Source organism: Periophthalmus magnuspinnatus, chromosome 7 (assembly GCF_009829125.3).
Source record: "Periophthalmus magnuspinnatus isolate fPerMag1 chromosome 7, fPerMag1.2.pri, whole genome shotgun sequence".
Taxonomy (NCBI): Eukaryota; Metazoa; Chordata; class Actinopteri; order Gobiiformes; family Gobiidae; genus Periophthalmus; species Periophthalmus magnuspinnatus.
This window is the reverse complement of record NC_047132.1, coordinates 27135758-27156736: the sequence shown is the minus strand read 5'-3', so window position 1 is coordinate 27156736 and position 20979 is coordinate 27135758. Positions and strand designations below refer to the sequence as shown.

At 38.9% G+C, this 20979-nt stretch overlaps 1 protein-coding gene across 2 annotated transcripts in view; it reads left to right on the top strand.

The window, feature by feature from the left end:
- The window catches only part of cpne5a (copine Va), a 103488-nt gene extending 82862 nt beyond the window's left edge, over positions 1-20626 (top strand). Inside the window, exons 14-20 of one of the 2 annotated variants that reach the window (XM_033969968.2) lie at positions 5004-5050; positions 6739-6920; positions 9317-9444; positions 13231-13333; positions 15945-16002; positions 16463-16536; positions 17309-20626. In XM_033969968.2, the coding sequence (XP_033825859.1) occupies positions 5004-5050; positions 6739-6920; positions 9317-9444; positions 13231-13333; positions 15945-16002; positions 16463-16536; positions 17309-17491 (775 nt within the window). In that variant the 3' untranslated portion in view covers positions 17492-20626. The remainder of the gene's footprint in view (positions 1-5003; positions 5051-6738; positions 6921-9316; positions 9445-13230; positions 13334-15944; positions 16003-16462; positions 16537-17308) is intronic. The other variant, XM_033969967.2, reaches the window with a different exon arrangement.
- Positions 20627-20979: the final 353 nt, after the last annotated feature.

The following is a 20979-nucleotide window of genomic DNA, read 5'->3' as shown; positions in this document are numbered from 1 at the left end:
AACTTCTGACTTCTTGTTACGATATTTTTCTTAGTTCATAGTCGGGGTAAAGTTGTTACACCCAATCAAAAATGCTTTATTTCTCATAGTCTGCAGCAAACCCTGTAAAAGCCTCTCGTTCATTGATTGTAGTACAAGTGCTGCTAAATGAGTTCTTTTGTCCAGTTTGACTTATTCTGAGGGACCGGACGAGGTCGCACATTTCCACTGAGGCGGTTCAGAGGGTCATCAGTGTTTTTCATGTTCCCAGCTCTGACTTGGCATCCAAACTCTGCATTTTCAGCTAAAACGCTCCACAATACATCCTTTTTAGCTAAAAATGAACACTGACCAACCGCAACGAACCGTGTGTGCATTTTTATTTTTCTTGCTCCAAATTGAAACCTCCAGCCTGGTTTGATTGGATGTTGCTTCCTTATTACCAGCTGAGTGCTAATATGGCGCCTTTTTGTATTGGAGGGTAAAAAAGCAATTTCGCCGACACTGTAGCACATCCTAACAGGTTTCACACTGAATTGGTTTCTCATTAACTTTCATTAACTTTCAATTCTGGGGCTAAAGATATTGTAAAATAGAGGTAATTAAAGTCCAAAAGCCATGCAGCGCTTTTTTCACTGCCATGGGATAATAAAAGATTGATATTCTTTTCATCGCACGCTGAAAAATGTTTCTTTTTGAATCAAATCTTCAGTGCGATCAGCCGTGTAATGGCATGTGTAGCCCCTCACTATTGTGTCGAGTCTTATTAAGCTTTAATAGTCCCATACCCAAAATATCGTGTTGTACCGAGATGGGAGAAAGCCAGAGACAGTGCGTTTCATATAGGGGCCGATTGTGGTTGGAACTCAAAATGCGTGTTCCTCCACTTTTGAGAAACCATAAGATGCCAAAATACCATGTCTAAACTTAGCCAGAAAACGTACTGCATTGTATTGTATAATGAACTTTAGTATATGATCTGTCATGAACTGCGATATTTTCATCTTGCAAAACATTTCTCTTTAAATCCGAGTATGACTGTTGAGCTGGTTTCATAAAAATATCTGCTATCCAAGAACCACAGGTATGTGACCTTTCAGCGCTTTAGTTTTTCCCAGAGATTACAGATTTGGGCAGACACACGCTCTAAAATATTTATGTTTGAAAGTCCAAAAAGCTGTTGATAGTTTAGTGGCTTCTTCAGAGCACTGTTCTGCACTTTCTGCACCTACAGAAGCCTGGCAGAGACAATCCTGAACTGTCAAATGATGTCGCCACTTTTGAGGTGGATATTAAGACGTTAAAATTCTTTCAGTGCATAAAAGTAAAGTCCATCTAATACTATATTTAACTTGTGTTGGGCTTAGTAAGGCTGGTCTTGACAGCAGTAGGAACAAAGAAAAAGGAGCAGGATTTGTGGAGCTTGTTGGTCATAGTCTGACTCCCCAGGCACTTTTTTAATTGCATGTACTGGATCCGTTTTTACTCTATTTCATAACTTGGTCTAGTGGCATTACCTGCGTGTCTCTGTGGATCTAGAGAATTTCAGTGTCATGCTTTAGAACATTCTAGGCAAAGCAATAACATCTTCACAGAGAAAAGCAGCTGCCAAACCTCCCAGCAGAACAGTTACATAGTGTACCTTTTCCCTTGTGCAAGAATACAATTTGTCAACTCAAAGCTAAAAACATAACAGCAAAATACTAGCGCATAAGCAAAACAACCTTGTATTCAGTTCCAAAAAAAATATCGATTAATCCTCTTGCTTAACACGCAATTCTGTGCCAAATATGTCAAACTGAGCAAGAATAAATCCGGTGTAAATCAGGACAAAAGTTAAATAGTATATAACAGCAAGGACATGATACCTTGCAGGTTAAACAAAGACTCATCCTCTTTAGTTTCGTCCTTCAGTGCTGCAGATGATCACTATTACACCGCGCACACTTCATTCATGTGTTTTGGCAACTTTCCAAATCTGTTTGTTTACCTGTGGGTTCTCATTACTCCGCTCTCTCCTTTATTTACATTTAGTATTCTCTGATAGCAGATTGCCACGACTATCGGGACTTCTCTTTACAAAGAACGCTGCCATATGGTGTTTACGAATGGAAACCGCAAAGTCAACGAAGTCTGAGGCTGTATTTCAAGGTGATGCTCAAACCGGTGGCAGCGCTGGCACTTGGAGACGGGAGCAGAGTGAATTGGTGGTATTATAAAGCCTCCCCAAAGATGCGCTGCTCTGACGGATTTGTACGGATTTCAGTTGCAAAAGACAAGCTCAGATTTATGCACTTGTGGCAAATTTAGGAAATGAAGGAAGGTGCGTCAGATGCCAAAACAACAGCAGAACATCAATCACACGGGGGCCAGAATATGACTTACAAATGCTTCAGACTCTAAGGGACTAAGACAAAGTGGATGAGAGGAGGAGGCAGTAAATCCTGTTGTTTTGCAGAAAGAGAGAGGGATTAGAGGCAAAAACATGTCTTATGAGTCTGGCTGTGTTTGATGAGTTCTGTCATAGAAATAACACGTTGACCTTTCGTGAACTATTTAATGAATGAAAGTCATAGTTGTATTTTGTGTTGGGATTAAGAAAGGATTAGACAATGAGGAGAGGGGCATTAAATAGTTTGAAAACACAACACAGGTCACTATTCTAAGTTTGTATCCTGTAGCAAAAGGTGGGATCAGAGTCAGATAAGGATATGATAACCTTTTGGAGCAGGAAACTATTTTTTGTTAAGAAAATATAAAATAAGTTTAGTTGTAACGCCCAGAAAAATGAAGCAAAAGTGCACATCTAAAGCTAGAGGCTGAAAAACCGTTAAGCGTCTCATGCATAGACTATAGATATATATAAATGGACATAGCTAACCTGCCTGGCGCCATGTTCCAAACAAGGAGTGATCATGGGCGCGCTTCCAGCTCCATCAACTCTTGCTCCAATTCACTATCAGCTATCACCTCTCTCTCTGTAACTGCTGCTGTCAGGCTTGTCATTTTGGTCTTAAAATGTTCGCATTAACCTGCTCTACATAATCCTTGTATTTTTATTCTGCTTTCGTGCCCATAACTCAAGATGTGAACATTAATAAAAGACAAATCAGCTGCCTTCTTTCCTCAAAGTTGCTCCCGTTAGTGTTAGCAACAGGTTTGATTGACAGCATTGCTAAACGCTCGTTCCCTGTTAAACCAGATTGCTCCAGATTGGCTCTTTGGTTGCTATGATTCTCACGGTCAGAATTCCTAATATGGAACTCTGCTCATAATTTGTCCCTATAACTGCTATCCTCGATGAGCTTCCTTTGATCGGAGCCGAACACTGTGGTTGACGATTTAATGCATTTGTCTAAACTCTACCTTAAAATAACCCAGATATGCTTCCCTTTGTTAATTATTTAATTGTCGAGGATATGCCTAAGAAGGTGGAAATAGTTTATTCATTACTTGGTGTTCAAAATGTATCTTAATTAAATTCTTCACTTAGAAATACAAGCCTTGAGACATGATAAACACTACACCACTACCACATGCATAGAAATATTCCCTTTAATGACTATGTGATTAAAGTTTAACCTCCATGACCGTATTAAATGAACACCCTGGCTCATATACTTTAAGACCGCAGTCTGGCTCTGAATGGGCTGAACGCTCTCATGACCTAATGGCCAGTTTGACTGACACCTCCTACTGACCATCTCCTCTGTCTTCACTTACTGCTCCACATCTCCAACTCCACACCAACTGTCCTCCTCAAAGCGGCTAAAACCTGCTAAATCCGGCTACATTCCCCGCTCAGAAAATCAGCACTCATTCAAACATCAGGTCCAGCGGTCATTGTACCCAGTCCCCTTTTGTGAACTGGGAGCTCTCTAACTCAATACTGATTGATGAGAGGTCACAGCCCCCCCTGGAGGAAGTCGATATTATCTGGTGTGCGGCTCACGGGAGTTTTTTTGAATGGTGTGAGGCTTGGAAGGCAATCAGAGTTAATCACAATGAAACAGGCTACACTTTGATCTGCTGTTTCTTGGGAGTACACCATCCAACAGAGACCAGTTAGATCCTGTTTATTTCTTCTCATCAAGGTTTTGGACCACAAAGTCATGCATAAAACATTTCTTGAGAACTTTTAAGGTTGTTATTTTCCCCAGATTGACCATATAAAGTGGAGTAGATGGCAGGCTAATAATAACGCCAAAAGCTTTCTGACATTATCCGTGAAGGCACTATATTTTTGCATAAACTTGAAAAGAAAATGAAATTCTCCAACTATGTGTGTCTATTTGCTCTAATTTTCATGTTGCTGCTCTGATGCCTTGTTAATAGTCGTATCTTTCCACAGCGTGATGTGTGCAGTCAAGTCATTAAGCCAGCTGCAGAATCTCATTATACTTATATCATAATCATTTGGGAAATTACAGTCATTTGGAAGTTTTTTGAGCATAAAAAAAATGTTATTCTTTTGAAAATGTAAAGTAAATATACACGTCTGACCTTTACACAGACCTGAGACTTTCTAAATAGCTTTGGCTCTATCTCTATCTAATATTATAGTGCAATTATCTAAAATTATAGTGCAATTAACTCTACATCTTACTGTATCTGAAGTTGGCATTTTTGGTTGGTTTTTGGTTTGCATATACCTTAAATCAGACCTCAGACATGCACAAATCACTATAAAAAACAACTTCGAAGGGTAAATGAGAAGGAAACAACTATAACATGGTTGAAAGCTCTGAAAAGTCAATTTTGCATAATAGGTCTGATTCAACACAATTTATCATAATCAAAAAACACTGTACTACAAATTGTATTCCACATGGACTTTACTTGCCAATAGAAGAAACCAATCATTGTCATAATAAACTGACTTTTTATTGGCCATCTAAAGTGCTGTAAAAGTCTAAAATAGTAGAGCAGACTGCGAGCCGGCTGAAACCTCTCGTTAAATTGCACCACTGTGAATTTTGTGCCCGTCTTTTGATAACTCCATCCTCTGCTCCTCTCCATTTCAGGACGCAGATTCACTTCACGGTGGCCATTGATTTCACTGCATCAAATGGTGAGTGCTTCCATAGCTATCACCTTGTCTCTGTGCTCCTTAGTTTTGATGTACAAGTGCAGCGTTTCCATAAATCAAAGACGAGTGAAATAGTTTGGTCTTGACGTGTTCCCTCTTTTAAAGCCGCTCCGTGTAACTTTCACTGCTGTTCTCGTGCATAAGCCACATTTTGATCTTATCCACAGATTCTCAAAATGAGCTATAGCGCTTTACTCAGCCTAGTGTCAGCATTTATCTTTTTTGTTTTATGGTCTCATCATCTCCGCCCACTTTATGCTTTTGTTCTCAGCGGTCTGTGATAGAGTCAGGCAGTTGTTTCCCCATGACTCTTAGTGAACGATGTGACTGACTGGATGAAAGCTGATGTTCCTCTCAGTAGCGTTTCCAGTAGCTATAACCCAACAAAATGCATAGGCTCTGTCTTTCAGTCTCCATTTTCTTCTCAACAATCTGCATTTACAAAACACTGAATGACATAAAGGGCATTTATCGTAATCAGAAGTCATTAAACTCAAGTGCAGGCCCTTTATGATCATTATTACAATTATTTTAATGTGAAAACATCAGACAGTGATGCATTAAATGGAACAAGGTTTAACACACATTTAGTATAGACCATTTAAACACGATATTTTTACCTTCTTAAGGTAACTGTATGGCCCCGCCCACTGCCCCGCCCACTCCTAATTTGTAACAAATACATCATGTGAAAGTTAACAACACCATAATAATTAGTCCAGCCCTAATAATGCCCAAGCAAGCAGTCAAAGAGTGCAGAAAAACAGATGCAAAATGAAAAATATTATTTCCAAAAACGCATTACTTAGGCTGTTGTTTTATTAAAAGTCACCTTTCCAAAACTGAGTGTTTTTAAGTAAAGCCGTCTTGTCATTCTACTAATGTTAGCATTAGCATTATTTCCATAAACTTCAACCAATCAAAAAGCCATTTTCTGGGAGATGCAGAAACTCCTTTAGTATAAACACAGGTCTATGAACACTGCACAATCACCCTGCAAGTAACAAAATATAGCTATTTCAGTGCATCTAAATATTACATATTTCATATAATTCAGAACTAGCTTTTAAAAGTGTCTATTTGTGACAATTGTGTGTCAAAATGTGCTATTTTTTTTCTCAATAATTAATTTATGTGGTCTTCCAGTGCCAATGGCACATGGACACTAGACTGGTCCAAAACACCAGAATGTTTTTCTACTAAAAGTAGAAATACTTTGACATGTTTTGTGTTTTCTGCACCACACTTTGCACCAGTGACCATCACTTTTAGGTTTTTCTATTCCTTGGTGTGTCAGGTACTTTCTCTAGAGTTTTAATTGTAATTTTCTATTTTTATTTCATAGTTCAGTCAGACAGAAATTCAATTTCTGTATTCAACCCCCATTTCCTTTTTTGACTTTTTCTCAGTGTAATATATTTACTTAATTTCATATCAGACAGAAATCCCAAAGCCCTAAGCCCATACCAAGACCAGCCCTGTAGGCACCGTACAAGAAAATCTGCAGTTCATATGTACAGTATACTGATTTGCCGAGGATTGGTCTACAATGTAAAATGCCCTAAGCTTCAGCCATTTTTCTTTCACATACTTCCTCTTCTTTAGTCCCGTGTTCTCTGCATCTGTCAGTCCAGTCTAAGGTTTTGCCTGGCTGCCTCCTGTCTCTCCAGGAAACCCCTCTCAGTCCACATCTCTGCACTACATGAACCCGTACCAGATGAATGCGTACGCCATGGCACTGAAGGCCGTGGGGGAGATCATCCAGGACTACGACAGCGACAAGATGTTCCCCGCTCTGGGCTTTGGGGCCAAGCTGCCCCCTGACGGCCGGGTGTCCCACGAGTTCCCTCTGGTGAGACTGTTCTGCCAGATGTCTTTGCACCATCTCTTAAGGGCCTGTGTTGGGTTATATAACATTTTTAAGCTTCTTGATCGTGTTTTCTCATATACACTGCAGCACTCACATCACTGGTCAGCTTGTGGATATTTTCAAGTTTGTTAAATCAGTGGTATTTTCAGGGCATATTGATTTCTTGTGTGAAAGAGAAGGACATTTTAATTGAGTTATCTCAGAGGAAATGTGAAACTACTGTTAAATCAACCCAGACAAACTGCAGTTTCATTATTCATTGGTTAGCAGCAGTTGTTGTTTGGGGGTACAAAACCATTATATACTGCAATGCAAAGCGTGCAGCAGGGATAATATAAAAAGTAATTTCATTTGGGCTAGGTTTATGATCATGTTTACTCATCAGCACTGTAGAACTCACCGCATTTTCTTGTTAACATTCCCATACGTTTGCTAAGCATGTCTTCATGTTCTGTGGATGTGTGCACTTCCCCTTGAATCCCGCTACACCTCCGACATGCATAATTCACTGTGGACCCATTTACCTTTATAGTGCAAATCAGGCTGAAGGTTTCAAATCAATTTGGCTCTTTGCAGGTCCCTAATGTTCCCGTACTGCTGTATAAGGGAGCTATAAAGAACAGCCTGTAGTCCAGATATTTCTAGCTCCATGCATGTTTCCTTTCACATTTCACCAGGATTTCTGTGTTTTATAATTGGAGTCGTTTTGGCTCTGGCTGTGAGGTTTTTAAGGGTATGAACTGTTTTAATTGGAGTTTTAAGTCTTTTGATCCTTAGTTTGACAGAGCAGGCGCCTTCTATCATTTAAAAGTCACCAATGCCACAAATGACTTGCGTTAGGTTATGTTTTGGTTTACTAAATAAGATCACGGATATAGATTACTGCATTGGAAGAAACAGGTATAATTAGATTTTCACTTGTATAAGATATCCCAAAGGAAACAGATATTTGGAAAAAGATTAGAAAAATATTTTGTCAGTCCCAAAGGAAATCAAAAGCCGATAAACCCACCCAACCAAAAATACACAGTTCTTTTTAATACCACGTATTTTACCATATTTTCTTGTGGGTGTATTAAAGTTGGTTCCTTTTTTTTAGGTCATGTTGTTTTGTTGGGTGAAAGAGGAGGAAATTTTAACTTGATTTAATTGAGTGATCCCGGAGGAAATTTGAAGCTGTTTAATCCATCCATTCAAAGTGCAGTTTCAAAATACTTTCTGTGGTATTAAATAAAGGGGGATAGTTTTAAGAGCAGTTGTTTAGGGGTGAAAAAAAATCCAATATAAACTAGGACTAGAGCCATTATTACATTATACTGCAATGCAAACCCACAACAGGAGTAAGAGGAGAAGATACCGGTCCAAACGTTTCAGTTTCCTGATAGCATTGTAAATGATATGATTAGGTTTTTCAGTATGACTATAATAACTACCCCTTAACTGCCCATTCACACACACATTCATCCACCAGTGTACACAGACATTGGGGGTGAGGTTGGTTAAGTGTCTTGCCCAAGGATATGATGACAGCTTTCATCTGTGGGGGCTGGAATTGCACCGCCAACCTGTGAGCTAGTGGATCTGGCCGCTCAACTGATATTGTTAATGTTGAGAGTGGAATTTGAACCTCCAACTTTCGAATCAATGAGCAACTGAGCTACTGATTCTGGATTAGTAACTACTCATTTATGGAGTTAGGGTATTAATTAGGTACAGGGCCGGCCCAGCCTATAAGCAGACTGCTTAGGATCCCCAAGGCCAGCAGGGGGCCCCCAAGAGCTCATACATTTATATTGAAAATCATATATTATATCTATAGTAGCAAAATATCTACTGCTACCTACATTTGCTTTTGAGCCAAGCAGAGGTGAGGGCAGCTATGTGTTTACACCTGTGCAAGGACCTTTATCAATGTAAATTTAAGCCCACTGTCGCCAACTGGAAATCAAATCTACCAGAAACGAAGAATAAATGTCTAAAATTTAAAAAATCTTGACCCCCCTTATATGTTTGTGTTCTGTTCTTGTGACTATGGGAGTTGTGACATTCTGGATGTTTTAAGTCTGATGTTGGTCATATAAATACAAATACAATTGGCCAAGGTGATGGAATGTCCTTCTCTTTCACCCAATGTTGTCAAATGTTAACCACCAATATCTGAGCCAGGAGGCATCTGCTGTCGGGGTCCTCAGAGACAAATTCAACTTAGGGTCCCCTGAAAGCTAGGACCAGCTCTGATTAGGTAGTTACTATACCTAAATCTTAATAAGCTATTTGTTCAGTGAATTAAGCCTTAAGTGTTTGTGAGCACTACCATCATTTTTGCTTCATAAACTTGAAACATGAGTATACTTATCAATGCTACTTGTTTTCCTCAGAATGGAAATGTGGATAATCCATACTGTAACGGTATGGAGGGCATCCTGGAGGCGTACCACCAAAGTCTGAAGACGGTGCAGCTCTACGGACCCACCAATTTCGCGCCGGTGGTGAATCATGTTGCCAGGTACTTTACACAAATATCTGCCCAGAAACAAGCCATTATCCTGTTTGAAAGTCTATCTGTGTGCAAACAATCGTGGACAAGCCCCACGCTGTCAGAGTGAGATGGCTCCTTATGAGAGCAGCGGAGATAACAAGAGCTGCCTCTGACATAAACATGGGATGTAATTGGACAGACAAGTGCTCAGAGCCTTAGACAGAGCGGCAGTTTATTACTTGAAAATACCGCAGCTGTTAGGAAGATAGGAAATGAGGGAGCTTAGGTGCTGGCAAACTGCAGCTACCTTTCACAATTAAAAAAGTACACACTTGGAACACTTGGAACTTTTGAGGTAACCAAATTATGCAATACTTTTTTTTGTTTTCCTCTATTATTTCTTCACGAGTACAGTGTGCAGCTTTCTAATCATGTTTATGCTTATTTTTGTTATGTATTCTTTGTATTATGAGTGATACCTGCACTTTTTAAGCACATCAGCTATTGGCATTTAAAGGGCTCATATTATGCTAATTTCTGATCTCTCTTATGATGTTGTTTCCTTATCACAAACATACCTGGAGTTGTGTTTTGTAGCATTCGCACAAACACACAAACCCTACATATTTAGACTGAGCTCTTCTCTCAAACAGAAAACACTCTGTTCCACCTTGTGATGTCATGTGGTAATACAGGCTCCACTGTGTTTTTAAACATCATCACTAGAATAATTTGGATAATTTCAGCTCTGGATTTGCCTTTCTCTGCAGAACAAAAGGAAAAATGTAGCTGCACAGAGCATTTTGAGCTTTGCAGACGTAAACAAACTAGTAATAAACGGTTGCTTAAACAAGTGTGAATCAAACAAAACACCACTCCGGGTATGTTTTTGATGAGTTAACTATATTATAACATGACTTAAAGCTCACAAGGACCTTTAAGCTCCAGCATAAGCAGATATTGTGTTTGGGTTGACTTCTTGACTAAGTGAAATACATTTATCTTAATTTTTTCTTACACAGAGCAGTACACCGTAGAGGCAGTAACTGGGTTTATAGTGATTTGAGTTCACCCTTACATTATCAGCTTTGTCCATAGAAAACCCGTATTGATTGATTTCTAGTTTGTTATGACATATACGTTTGAAGATCCTGCCTGGATTTCTTGCCTTAAGCTAGTCTGTTTTATTGTGCACAGTGATTCTTTTATAATAGCGGCAGCAACAAGATACTTGACTTAATTAGTACATTTGAAACAGTAGCAGTCAGTAGCCAACATCGAACAAAACACAAACTAAAGTCTCTTACCTCTACTTTAATATGATAATGTTCATAGAAAGAAACTCTGCTGTGGCTTCTGGCTAAATGACTTCACACATTCACTCCACGTTGTCTTTGATTTTATTATGAACATAAAACATGAAGCAAATGGTTTTCTATACAAACACTTTAAAAACGGCCCACTGCTTGCTATGCAGCTGAACGATCTTCATAAATGATAAATGCGTCTTAAGGCCTTTAAAATGCACATATTGCCTCATAAAAAGCTAGAGAGTTCTTTACATGTGTGCCTCTAGGCTGCAGTGAGTGAGGTTGTCTTTGTGGAAAAAATCTTAAGTATAAAATAGGTCAACTTGCAATACATTACTAATAAAAGTGCAAAACCATAGACCAGAAAATTCATAATCTTAAATCCACATCTAGTTTACTCCTATGTACTTGTGAGAAAGCTGGAAATAACATGGAAACATATATAAAAGCATAGAGTCATGTGATACCATTATGGGTTTCTTAAAATTTCCAGATATAAACAGCTCATGTAAATATGTATTTCTTTGTATTGCATGATTTGACTTTACTACAATTCTTTACAATGCTTCTGTAACTGTTTCCATGTTATTTTTGCAAAGGGGTCTGTGTAGGATTGTGTAGCTTTTCACCAAATTTTGTCATTTATGAAGTGCATTTTATATTTACAGTTGTCTTTTGTGTTATTGATAGACCAACAGCGTCGATATTTGGACTTTTTAGCGTATAAATTGGGCTTAAATCTCCAACAGAGGTCAATATTTTGTTTTGGTTGATCTGCTGCCTAAAAAATACACGCAAACCTTTATATTTACACTTTAATTTAAAACTACACAGCTCTCTTAAAGGTTTGTAGTAAAAAGAGGGGTTGGGGGGGAGTTTGTAGTAAATTTAAATGACATAATTTGGGGAAAATAAGCAAAATCGGACCAACATATTGACCCAAAAGTATCTGCAGAGCTTAGTGACCATTACTTTCTCTGGATTCTAAACAATTGGTATCGGCATTGGCCATGAAAAAACCCATGTCAGTCGATCTCTACTTTGTAAATTAAAAATGGTTTGATGATTGTAAATATTTAAGTGTGACAAATGTGCAAAAAGGACACATTAATATTAATTATGTGCTCATATATGAATATTGAACACATTGGCCTTTCACATACATTATCAGCCCGATGTATTATGAATGATATGTTTGGTACAGAAACAGACAATAGATTACAGACTTCCAACAGAAAACACTCTCTCTTAATAGAATCTAATTTATTTATTTCACTGGTTCAGTTCAAGTTCATCATATCTTTTTAATCATAACACCTCTGTGCTGCCACTAGTGTTACATTATTGCACAAGGTCAAACCGAGCATCCAACTGCAACCATCTGCTCCACCTCTGTCACTGCCGCCCCAACATCATCTTCCAATCTAGTGGCATGTTTTTGTATTTCTTGACATCCCCAGCACAAAACATTTACATAAATAATTAATGTGTCAAAGGTGCATTTGCATATCCAATCTACTCTTAATGTGTTCCTCTCCTCTCCACCGGCCGTTTGTAATGATTTATATCCATGACTTCACCTGCTGCGTCGTTTGCATGCAGACTGTTATTGTTGAACGCTTTAGCCAAAATAAAAACAGTTTAATCTCCTGAACACCCACCATCATTCTTCTCTCCGTCTCTGTATAACCAGACTCTGATTAGAACTGCTTTCTCCGTGTGTCAAATTTACAAAGCTGCGATCAACAGTGCCGTGTGACCGCTGACCCGTCCTTGGCTCTTGAGGATCAACTTGCCATGTTTTCTCTCAGTGCTCATCAAGAGAGGTCAACGCGGATCTCTGAAATCAATAAAGTTCTGAAAGAATGAGACTGCGGCGCTTGCATAAACAGTTTGATAAATAATTCATAGCAAAGTTGGGCATTTGAAAGTAGGCCACGCTGGCTGCTTGTCTCTGGTGGAGCTTGAACACACCTTGGGAAAGGCATAGCATTTTGCTGCTTTATGCACGTCTATATTAAGTTCCTGTGTCACTCTCTGTGCAGTCTGAGTGGGAGGTCTCCTTACTCTTCATCTCTGACACAGCAGTTGCACTCGCGGCTCCTGCTTTTGTTCTGTTTGCAAACACAACTCTAGACTTAAGATAACTCCGCCAACGTGCCTCAGCCTCTCTCACAACTCGCTCCACTGTGGCCTGCTTTAAGCCATGTCCAATAGAACACACTGCCAGACATTTGCAGCTTTTATGTTGGATCCAAAATATTCTTCGGTGGTTTATGAAAATAGGCTGATCAAAACAGAAAAAAATGAAAATGAGAGACTTAAAATGCCCTCATAGAGTCACAAACAGGGGAATTGTTCTTTTGGATGTGGGATTTTCTCTTCTGGGATCACTATGTCAATAACAGAAAGATACACACTGAGTCACATTTACTTAGTTTTTTACACTTTATAACTTGATTATTGTAGCAAACTTTCCTTGAATGTGTCATCTGTGTTACAGATATGCAGCAGCTGTTCAGGATGGCTCGCAGTACTTTGTCCTTCTCATCATTACGGATGGTGTCATATCAGACATGGCTCAGACAAAGGAGGCCATTGTGAATGTGAGTAAAGTGTGAGGACACTCTCCTCTGCTCCCACAGGTGTCCAGACTACAGCAGACACTAAACTAGTGTCCCGGATTTAAGGATTTGAGGATGTTTTCTGCTCCACTTGTCTGCCAACTTCAGCTCAATGTTTTGTTTGCTCAATATTTCTCTTTTGGATTAGACCTTTGGAGGCCGTCTGGTTCAGTGGAGATATATTTACAGGTCAGCAGGTGTGCAGCTAAAGCAGATCACTGTGGGGTTTGTCTATGACATTTCAGGTTGTGTTTATTTGTCTAGTTTGTGTGTTTGTGAAGACCTCTATAATGAAGCCTCTGGTGTCCTCAGCCTCAGACCCCCAGCAGACTGGGTTTAAAGGGAATTTGCGACTGTTAATCAAACCTTTCGAACAGCCACACCTTCCTTTTAAGATCTTGTCTGCTGCTCTGCGCTGCTGCTGCTCTGTGGTGCTCCTCTCTGGGCCACTCTGGATCTGTGCGTCCCGCCTCCTGCTGACTGAGCAAAGCCTGTGAACTTTGACCTCAGGCTGTGTGCTGGACAGAGGAGGCCGGGGCTGACTGGGGGTTATATTTGCTCTCTGTCTCTTTGTTTGTGTAGAGGATGTACTAGGACTTTTTAGGGACACTTTTGTCTTTTGTCATCAGCTTTTTGGTGGCCCCATTCACCTGAGGTCCTCTGTGGATCGAAGTTTTCTTGCCATGATGGAAAAGAAACTTGGATAAACTTTACTGTCTGTAGAACAGAAGAGCAAGGTTATTAGTTCAGACTAGAGAAAATTGAATATCTTCTGCAAGTTTCAAAAGCCTATAAGAACAGAAAATACAGGAAACACCATGTCTATGTACTTTCTGTAAATATACAATATATTAAGTCTGATAAAATAACTGCTGCCTCTTTCTTTTAAAAGAGTGAATAGGTAAACAAAACTTACACTTAACTGGAATGAAAAGCAATCCACTAGTAAAGAATATTAAGTTACGTTTCAACTGTCACATCAAACTGTAAAAATAACTAGCTAACAATTAGATATACCAGCCCTGATTCATAAAACAGGGCCATTTGTATAAGAGAGTTTTATTATTACAGTATATTATGGCTGGTATACCTGCATTTCAAACTGTGAAAGAAGGAGCTGCATTTAAATCAGTCTATCTAACTAGTTCCTAGCTCTCACAAACCTTCACAAACATCACTAGTATTTGCACGCTTAGACTTTTGGAAATGTGCACAACTTAAGAAATGGGAAAAGATAAAAAATGTGTTTCACACTTTGATGCAGACGACACAGAGAGTGAACAAGTGCTGCTTCTCTAATAATCTAAAGGGGATTCATTAACTCATTAAATCATTTACAAGAGTAAAGTCGGGCACCACAGCTTAAATTTTACAGTAAAAACATCAGAATCCCAGAAGAGAGCCTCACCTTTCAGCTATGAACAGAGATGCAGAAGTGATGGATGGCTCTGTGGTTCAGACAAAGTAACAAATGGTGTCGTCTAAATAATTCAGCTTTGAAAGACCACCCTGGCATTTGGAGGATATCTGTACTGTACGTGTGAGGTCTCCACTGAAAAGGCCAAACACAGTGTCTGTATTATGGGCTGGAGTGAGAGGTCGCGCTGAATGAGACGGGAAAGACTGAAGCCACGTGAACCAGAGAGAGAACCAGGGAGAGCCAGGGGGGCAGTGCCGATATGAAACACAGAGTGGTCACTGGGGGGTGGTCCCTGGGGGGGGGCTCCAGGACCTGACCCACTTTTCTGTAATTCCTGTGAATGTACTTGAACACATATCAGTCACATACAGGCGTGTAAGGCTGTGTGGAGTAGTGGCAAGGACTTTAAAGCAACAGTAGATTCAACAAACAAAAAACAAACAAAAGTAACTGAAAGAAACCTGCAAACTTTTAAGATTTCATGTTCTTGTGCCATGATTTAGGTCCTGTCTTACTTGAAATGAAACTAGATACAACGTGGAATATAAGGCCATCCATTTTATGTATTTTTCAATTGGCTGAATGTGTTTTTTCATACTGTCCACTACTGTAATAACACAACTTTTTTGATAAGCAGTGTCTAGTAAATGTCAAACTAAACTGCCAAAACAGGGCAAAATGTGAAAAATCCTCCACTGTTCCAGACCAGAGTTATGGCCACAATCTAAGAATCCATATTTTGAGAGATAACGCTATGTACAATATATCTCCAGTACTGATGTTTGAGGTTTATGAAACGTATTTGAATTATCCAAACACTATGAATAACTCATGTCTAAGCTGTGTAAGGTAAGTAAGTGGCAGCAGCAATCATGTTTTATGAATACGCCATTTGACTTCATTCACGTTTTCATTATGTCAAACTGCAGGTGCTTTGAGTCACGCAAATGTAATTCTGCTACACATCACCACGCGTGTGTATATAGTACAACAATGTCCAGGCAATGTATGGATAATATATAGGCAAACTTTAAACAACTGGTGTTTATGTCTTGTCTTCTTCATTTTCTGCATCATTACATCGCTTTTATATTTTTAGCGTCACAGTTTTAGATAAATTTGTAATCGTAGCTACTTATATAAACACGTTGTTTTCTCTCTTGTTTACGGCAGGCTGCTAAACTGCCAATGTCCATCATCATAGTGGGAGTTGGACAAGCCGAGTTTGATGGTAAGATGTGTCTTTGTACTAAACGGAGCTTATGCAGTGAATTAATGACAAGTTTATGTGTGCAGTACTGTTTGCTTTAAGGTTTATTTATATTTTTAGTAGCTTGTATTTGTGTAGCAGTAAGTAGTAAATAGTAGCAGTAAATATTAAGTAGTAGTAAGTAGTAGTTTGTCTTCTTATATTTTCTGCATCAAAATTAAACATTCTTTATTTTTTATTTCATTTTAATGCAATGTAAAATAGAAAGATAATGAACTTTTACTCCTTCACTATATCTGGGGATGTGTATTCATCACTGCTGTATAGACCAGTGCCTTGGCAGAAATCTCCCCCTCTGAATGCTAATATTTCTGTACAGTCTTGAACTTTGTGGCATCCTTCATTTATTTAAAAACTTCTTAAGACTTTTTCATCTTAGTGTGGTAGTGTATTATGTATCCTTAAGTATGTTTGTGTGTAGCCATGGTGGAGCTGGATGGAGATGACGTGCGGATTTCCTCTCGAGGCAAACTCGCTGAAAGAGATATTGTACAGGTAAACAAAAACAAATCTATCTTTCCAGCCATAAACATTTAGCCCAAAACCACAGAGGCCCAGATGTGATGACAGTGTACAGGCCTGAGAGCAGCTGTGCCTGTCAGACGCTGGATTACTTCAACAAATCACAAACTGATGTTGGGATTGTGTTATAGAAGAACAGAACAAACAAGGACAATGCTCTGTTCCCACGGCATATACAGCACTATAAGCACAGACATCCTGCTGTTAGCTAAAAGTCTGAGCCCTGGGTTTTAGATTTATTATGACTTATCTTTGAATTTAGACGTTATCGGGACAGGGAAATGAGGACTTAAGAACTAGAATTAATTACTGTCAAAGTCGGAGCTGGAGAATGACAACAGCACCGAACTTTTCCAAACTCGAGCAAAATGTTCATTAAGAAAACGACCCCAGTGCCAAGTTGTTTCGTAAAAGCCAACAAGAAAATCAATTCTGTTTAATACAAATTTATGATGGTAGTTTAAGAAAGTAGTTTTGTTTGTCAGAGAAAAATGGTAGAATTGGTTTCCAATCGAAAAGGACATGATTGCCTATTGGGTCAACATGAAAAAATCAAACCTCAAGATGAGGTCAGCTTATTTCTATGGCAGCTGCTGCCTCAGTGAGGTTTTCAAAGTGGTCCATATCATGAAATGGACAAATACTCTCCTCTGAAGCAGCCTGCTCCTTTTCAATAATTCACAAATTGCTACAAGTCAATGCATCCACTGTTGTAACATAACATAACACGTTTTGTCCCCTGCAGTTTGTCCCATTCAGAGACTACATGGACCGCACAGGGAACCATGTCCTGAGCATGGCACGGTTAGCTAAAGACGTGTTAGCCGAGATCCCAGACCAGGTCATCTTGTACATGAAAAGCAGGGCCATCAAACCCAACCCTGTCCCCCCTCTGTACCTGTCTGAGGACCAGTCCAAACCTGTGTGACCCGTCCTGCCCCCACCCCCACCCCGCTGGACCAGAACGCCAGCTCCACCAAACACAACGATCCTTTAACAGACGCTCTTCAAGGCTCTTTGCTGAATATTGAGACTCCATTTTGTCTGGAGCCTGGATTGATGGAGGTCGATGGCATGTGAAGACGCGTGCGTTGGCTTGAGATGCGAGGCTTAGTGGTGTGCTGTTACCTGTCCAAGTGGTGATATTCCGGCGTTAGCAAATAATCCCGTAGAGGGCCTGTCCTGAAGGCATCCATACAATATTAGAATGTGTGTATCATGTCTGTGATACCTTTTGGGTCAAGTGTGTTCAAATAGGACGTCTATGTATAGTTCATTTATTTACTGCAGAAAAATTATTTATTCCTTTACAGAGGTTTTATGAAATGGATAGGGATCAAAGTCATAACTCCTGGTAGTTTTCCATCCCTATATTTTGTGACAAGTGTAATAATAAAAGTTGTTTCTATCTTTGATAAGAACTGTATTATAAGAGCATGTTTATCAATCGTTTTGGCTGATGTACTTTAGACTATGATAGAGGAGGACCTGCTGCAATGTTTTTTTCCATATACAAATTTTTCAGCATCACGTCTTTTACCGATATTTCTAGTCTTTATAAAAACAGAATGCACTACTGTCCTATTCAAAGCACAACCGTAATGAACAAAGAGTCATTGAATGCACCACAATAGACATAATGGAAAGTATTGTGGTTTGTGTTTGCAGCTACGCCTTCCATCTCCAACACCAATGCTATTGTTAAAATTATCATACCAGCTGTTATTTCCATAAAATTTCATAAATAATTCAAAATGTGTTGCCATTGTGAGCACACAGGGAGACTGCTGTATATCATTTGACCACTGCATTTATTTCCATTATGTTTGCTGTGTTGGCTTATTTGTAGTACTTTTTAAGGACCCTACTTTAAACTTTTTGCAAAAATGATGTCAACATTATATTTATTTTAATTATAGTCCCAGAATGTACAAATACAAATCTTGCAACACAAAATCTGTTTGCTGATGACACATCACACTGCACAGGCGGGATTAGCTCATGTTGTATCATTTCACCATTGATCTGAACATACTGGGATTACATAACAACAAAAGCTGTATTTAACTTAAAAATGTCTTGCTTTTCCTGACTGTTCACAACCTATTCCTAAAGATCATTTTCACCTGTACCTCCGACACATTCGATATCGATATTCCAAATGTGCCTATTATATGGAAACATATCCCAACTCCCAGGTTTCTGCTTCTTTAAAGGAAAATCTCTTCACACCACGACTGTGGTGACTATATCACTGTTGCAAGATTAGGTTTAATACAGCAGATGGTTTGTTATGTTTTGTACTCCTATACAGATCTCCACAAATGATAATCTTTGTGCATTGAAAGTGATGCGGCTAAGTATGTCTGCGTACTATTTATAAAGTTTACAACTGAACTGTGGTCACACAGAGGGAGGTAGGGTTATGATATTTGCATTATTTTGTTTACTAGAAATACATTTTATTGAAAAAGTTTACAAAGACGAGCAGATGGGTTTTTGAGAATGTGAATTTTTTTTTTTGTTTGTTTTGGCATCATCTTGTCATTAGCACAAATATTTCTGTCTTGCATAATGTTGCTTTAATGTTGCTCTTCTCCACGTCAATAATGCACAGCTCCTAGGCCTAGTTTTTAGAGTTTTATGTGTTAGGTTTCTGTTCATTATTTTATATAATTATTTCTCCCTCAGAAGTCATTTACTTTTCTGCCAGAATCACTTGTACATTAGGTGAAATGAGGCCATTATAATTAGTTGTGTAACTCTCATAAAATACCAATATACCTCGAGAAAAAGCCTATTAAGCCAAAAAAAAGTATTATTATTATTATATATAGTTTAATTGAGACACTATTATGAACTCAACTTTAAATGTCATTTCATGAAATATGACTTTGACAATTAACCTCGGCTCTTAGTCCCATTTTTATTGTTGATGGAGTTGTTCAGACCAAACTGCTTCACTTTTGCTGTTTACAGGCTTTGCTATGAAAGTGAATAATAAATCAAATCATGCAAATGTGTGAAAGGGGATGAGATGCAAAGAGGAGACAGGGGCCATTTATTATGTGCACTTTTTTGACATAATGTTTGCCAACTCCAGAAAATATATGTTTTAATGTCCCTGAGGGCTGTTACCTCTGTAGGAAATCACTATTACCATTCTGAAGACTATATGAATGGATGAGCACAGTAATGAGACTTATGCAATTATGGCACGTTTGATTTGAATATACATTTTGTTATGTTTTCCTCAGAGATGTCTCTTCTAAAGCACACAATATGTTTTTTTGTTAATTAAACAACATAGCTTTGATTATCTTTTCAGACAAAACATTATGACCTGCCATATGTTGGTTACTATAGCATTAGGTGATGTGGTCATGTGACTAGTATCATATTTCCAACTCATTTTGTATCAGCTCTGGCAGCCATTATGTCGGCCATTTCAAGCAGTTTATCTGTTGGAAAGGATCGTTTCACATCGCACAAGTATTGCCTATCTCTCATCCAGTTTTTCGTACTTCAAAATATGTCATTGCTGCTAGATAGATACCCTACATGCTAAAATGTGTCCTATTATAAAAACAGTGGTCATAATGTTATGTCTGATTTGGTGTATTTTCACATTACTTTGTTGTTGTACATAATCACTGTATTTAATGTAACCAGTGCCAAACCCATCCCTTGGCCTCTCGTAGGTGATGTGCATGCTTGTGCCAAACTCAGTGGTACATTAGTACATAGTCTCATCCCTCTCTTATATAGTTTAGAGCCGGTTAATTAGCTGGGACGATGTTAGCGATAGCAGCCGCACTCCGCATGATGCATCTCAGCTTCCTTTGTTTTCCATTGAGATTTGATTTGCAAAACCACCACTGTTTTGAGTTGGGCCACTCCTCCCGTTCTATCCCAGGGTGTTTACATACCTCTTGGACTTTTGCATGCTGAATATTTCCAAACCAGGTGTTGGACATGATCTTGTCGTTATGCTGTGGTTTGTGAAATGCTTTGTAATGGATTGCCTTAACTGACCATAAAGAATAAAATACTGACAACTTTGACAGAATGCAATGGGCGTCTTGTCTAATTTCAGAAAAAGTTTTTAAAATGGTTTCTTTTCTCTGTGTTTTGGTGGATGGTTTGAGCACATTGCCAATAGTATGTTCTCAAATGGGAGTCTGCATGTCCTGGTTGGGTTACTTACAATGTGTTCCATTTGGGTACTTAGATTTATTTCACCATCCAAAACACATGCACACACATTGTAATTGGCATAAAACCCAGAACTAAACCAGGGCTAAACAAGGCCAAGGATAAACAAGACTAGAACAGGACCAAACCAGGAAAGTGTTTAACATATCCCACATATTTCCCAAAGTGAATACATGCTGCAGTTCCTTCTTTGTGTCTCTA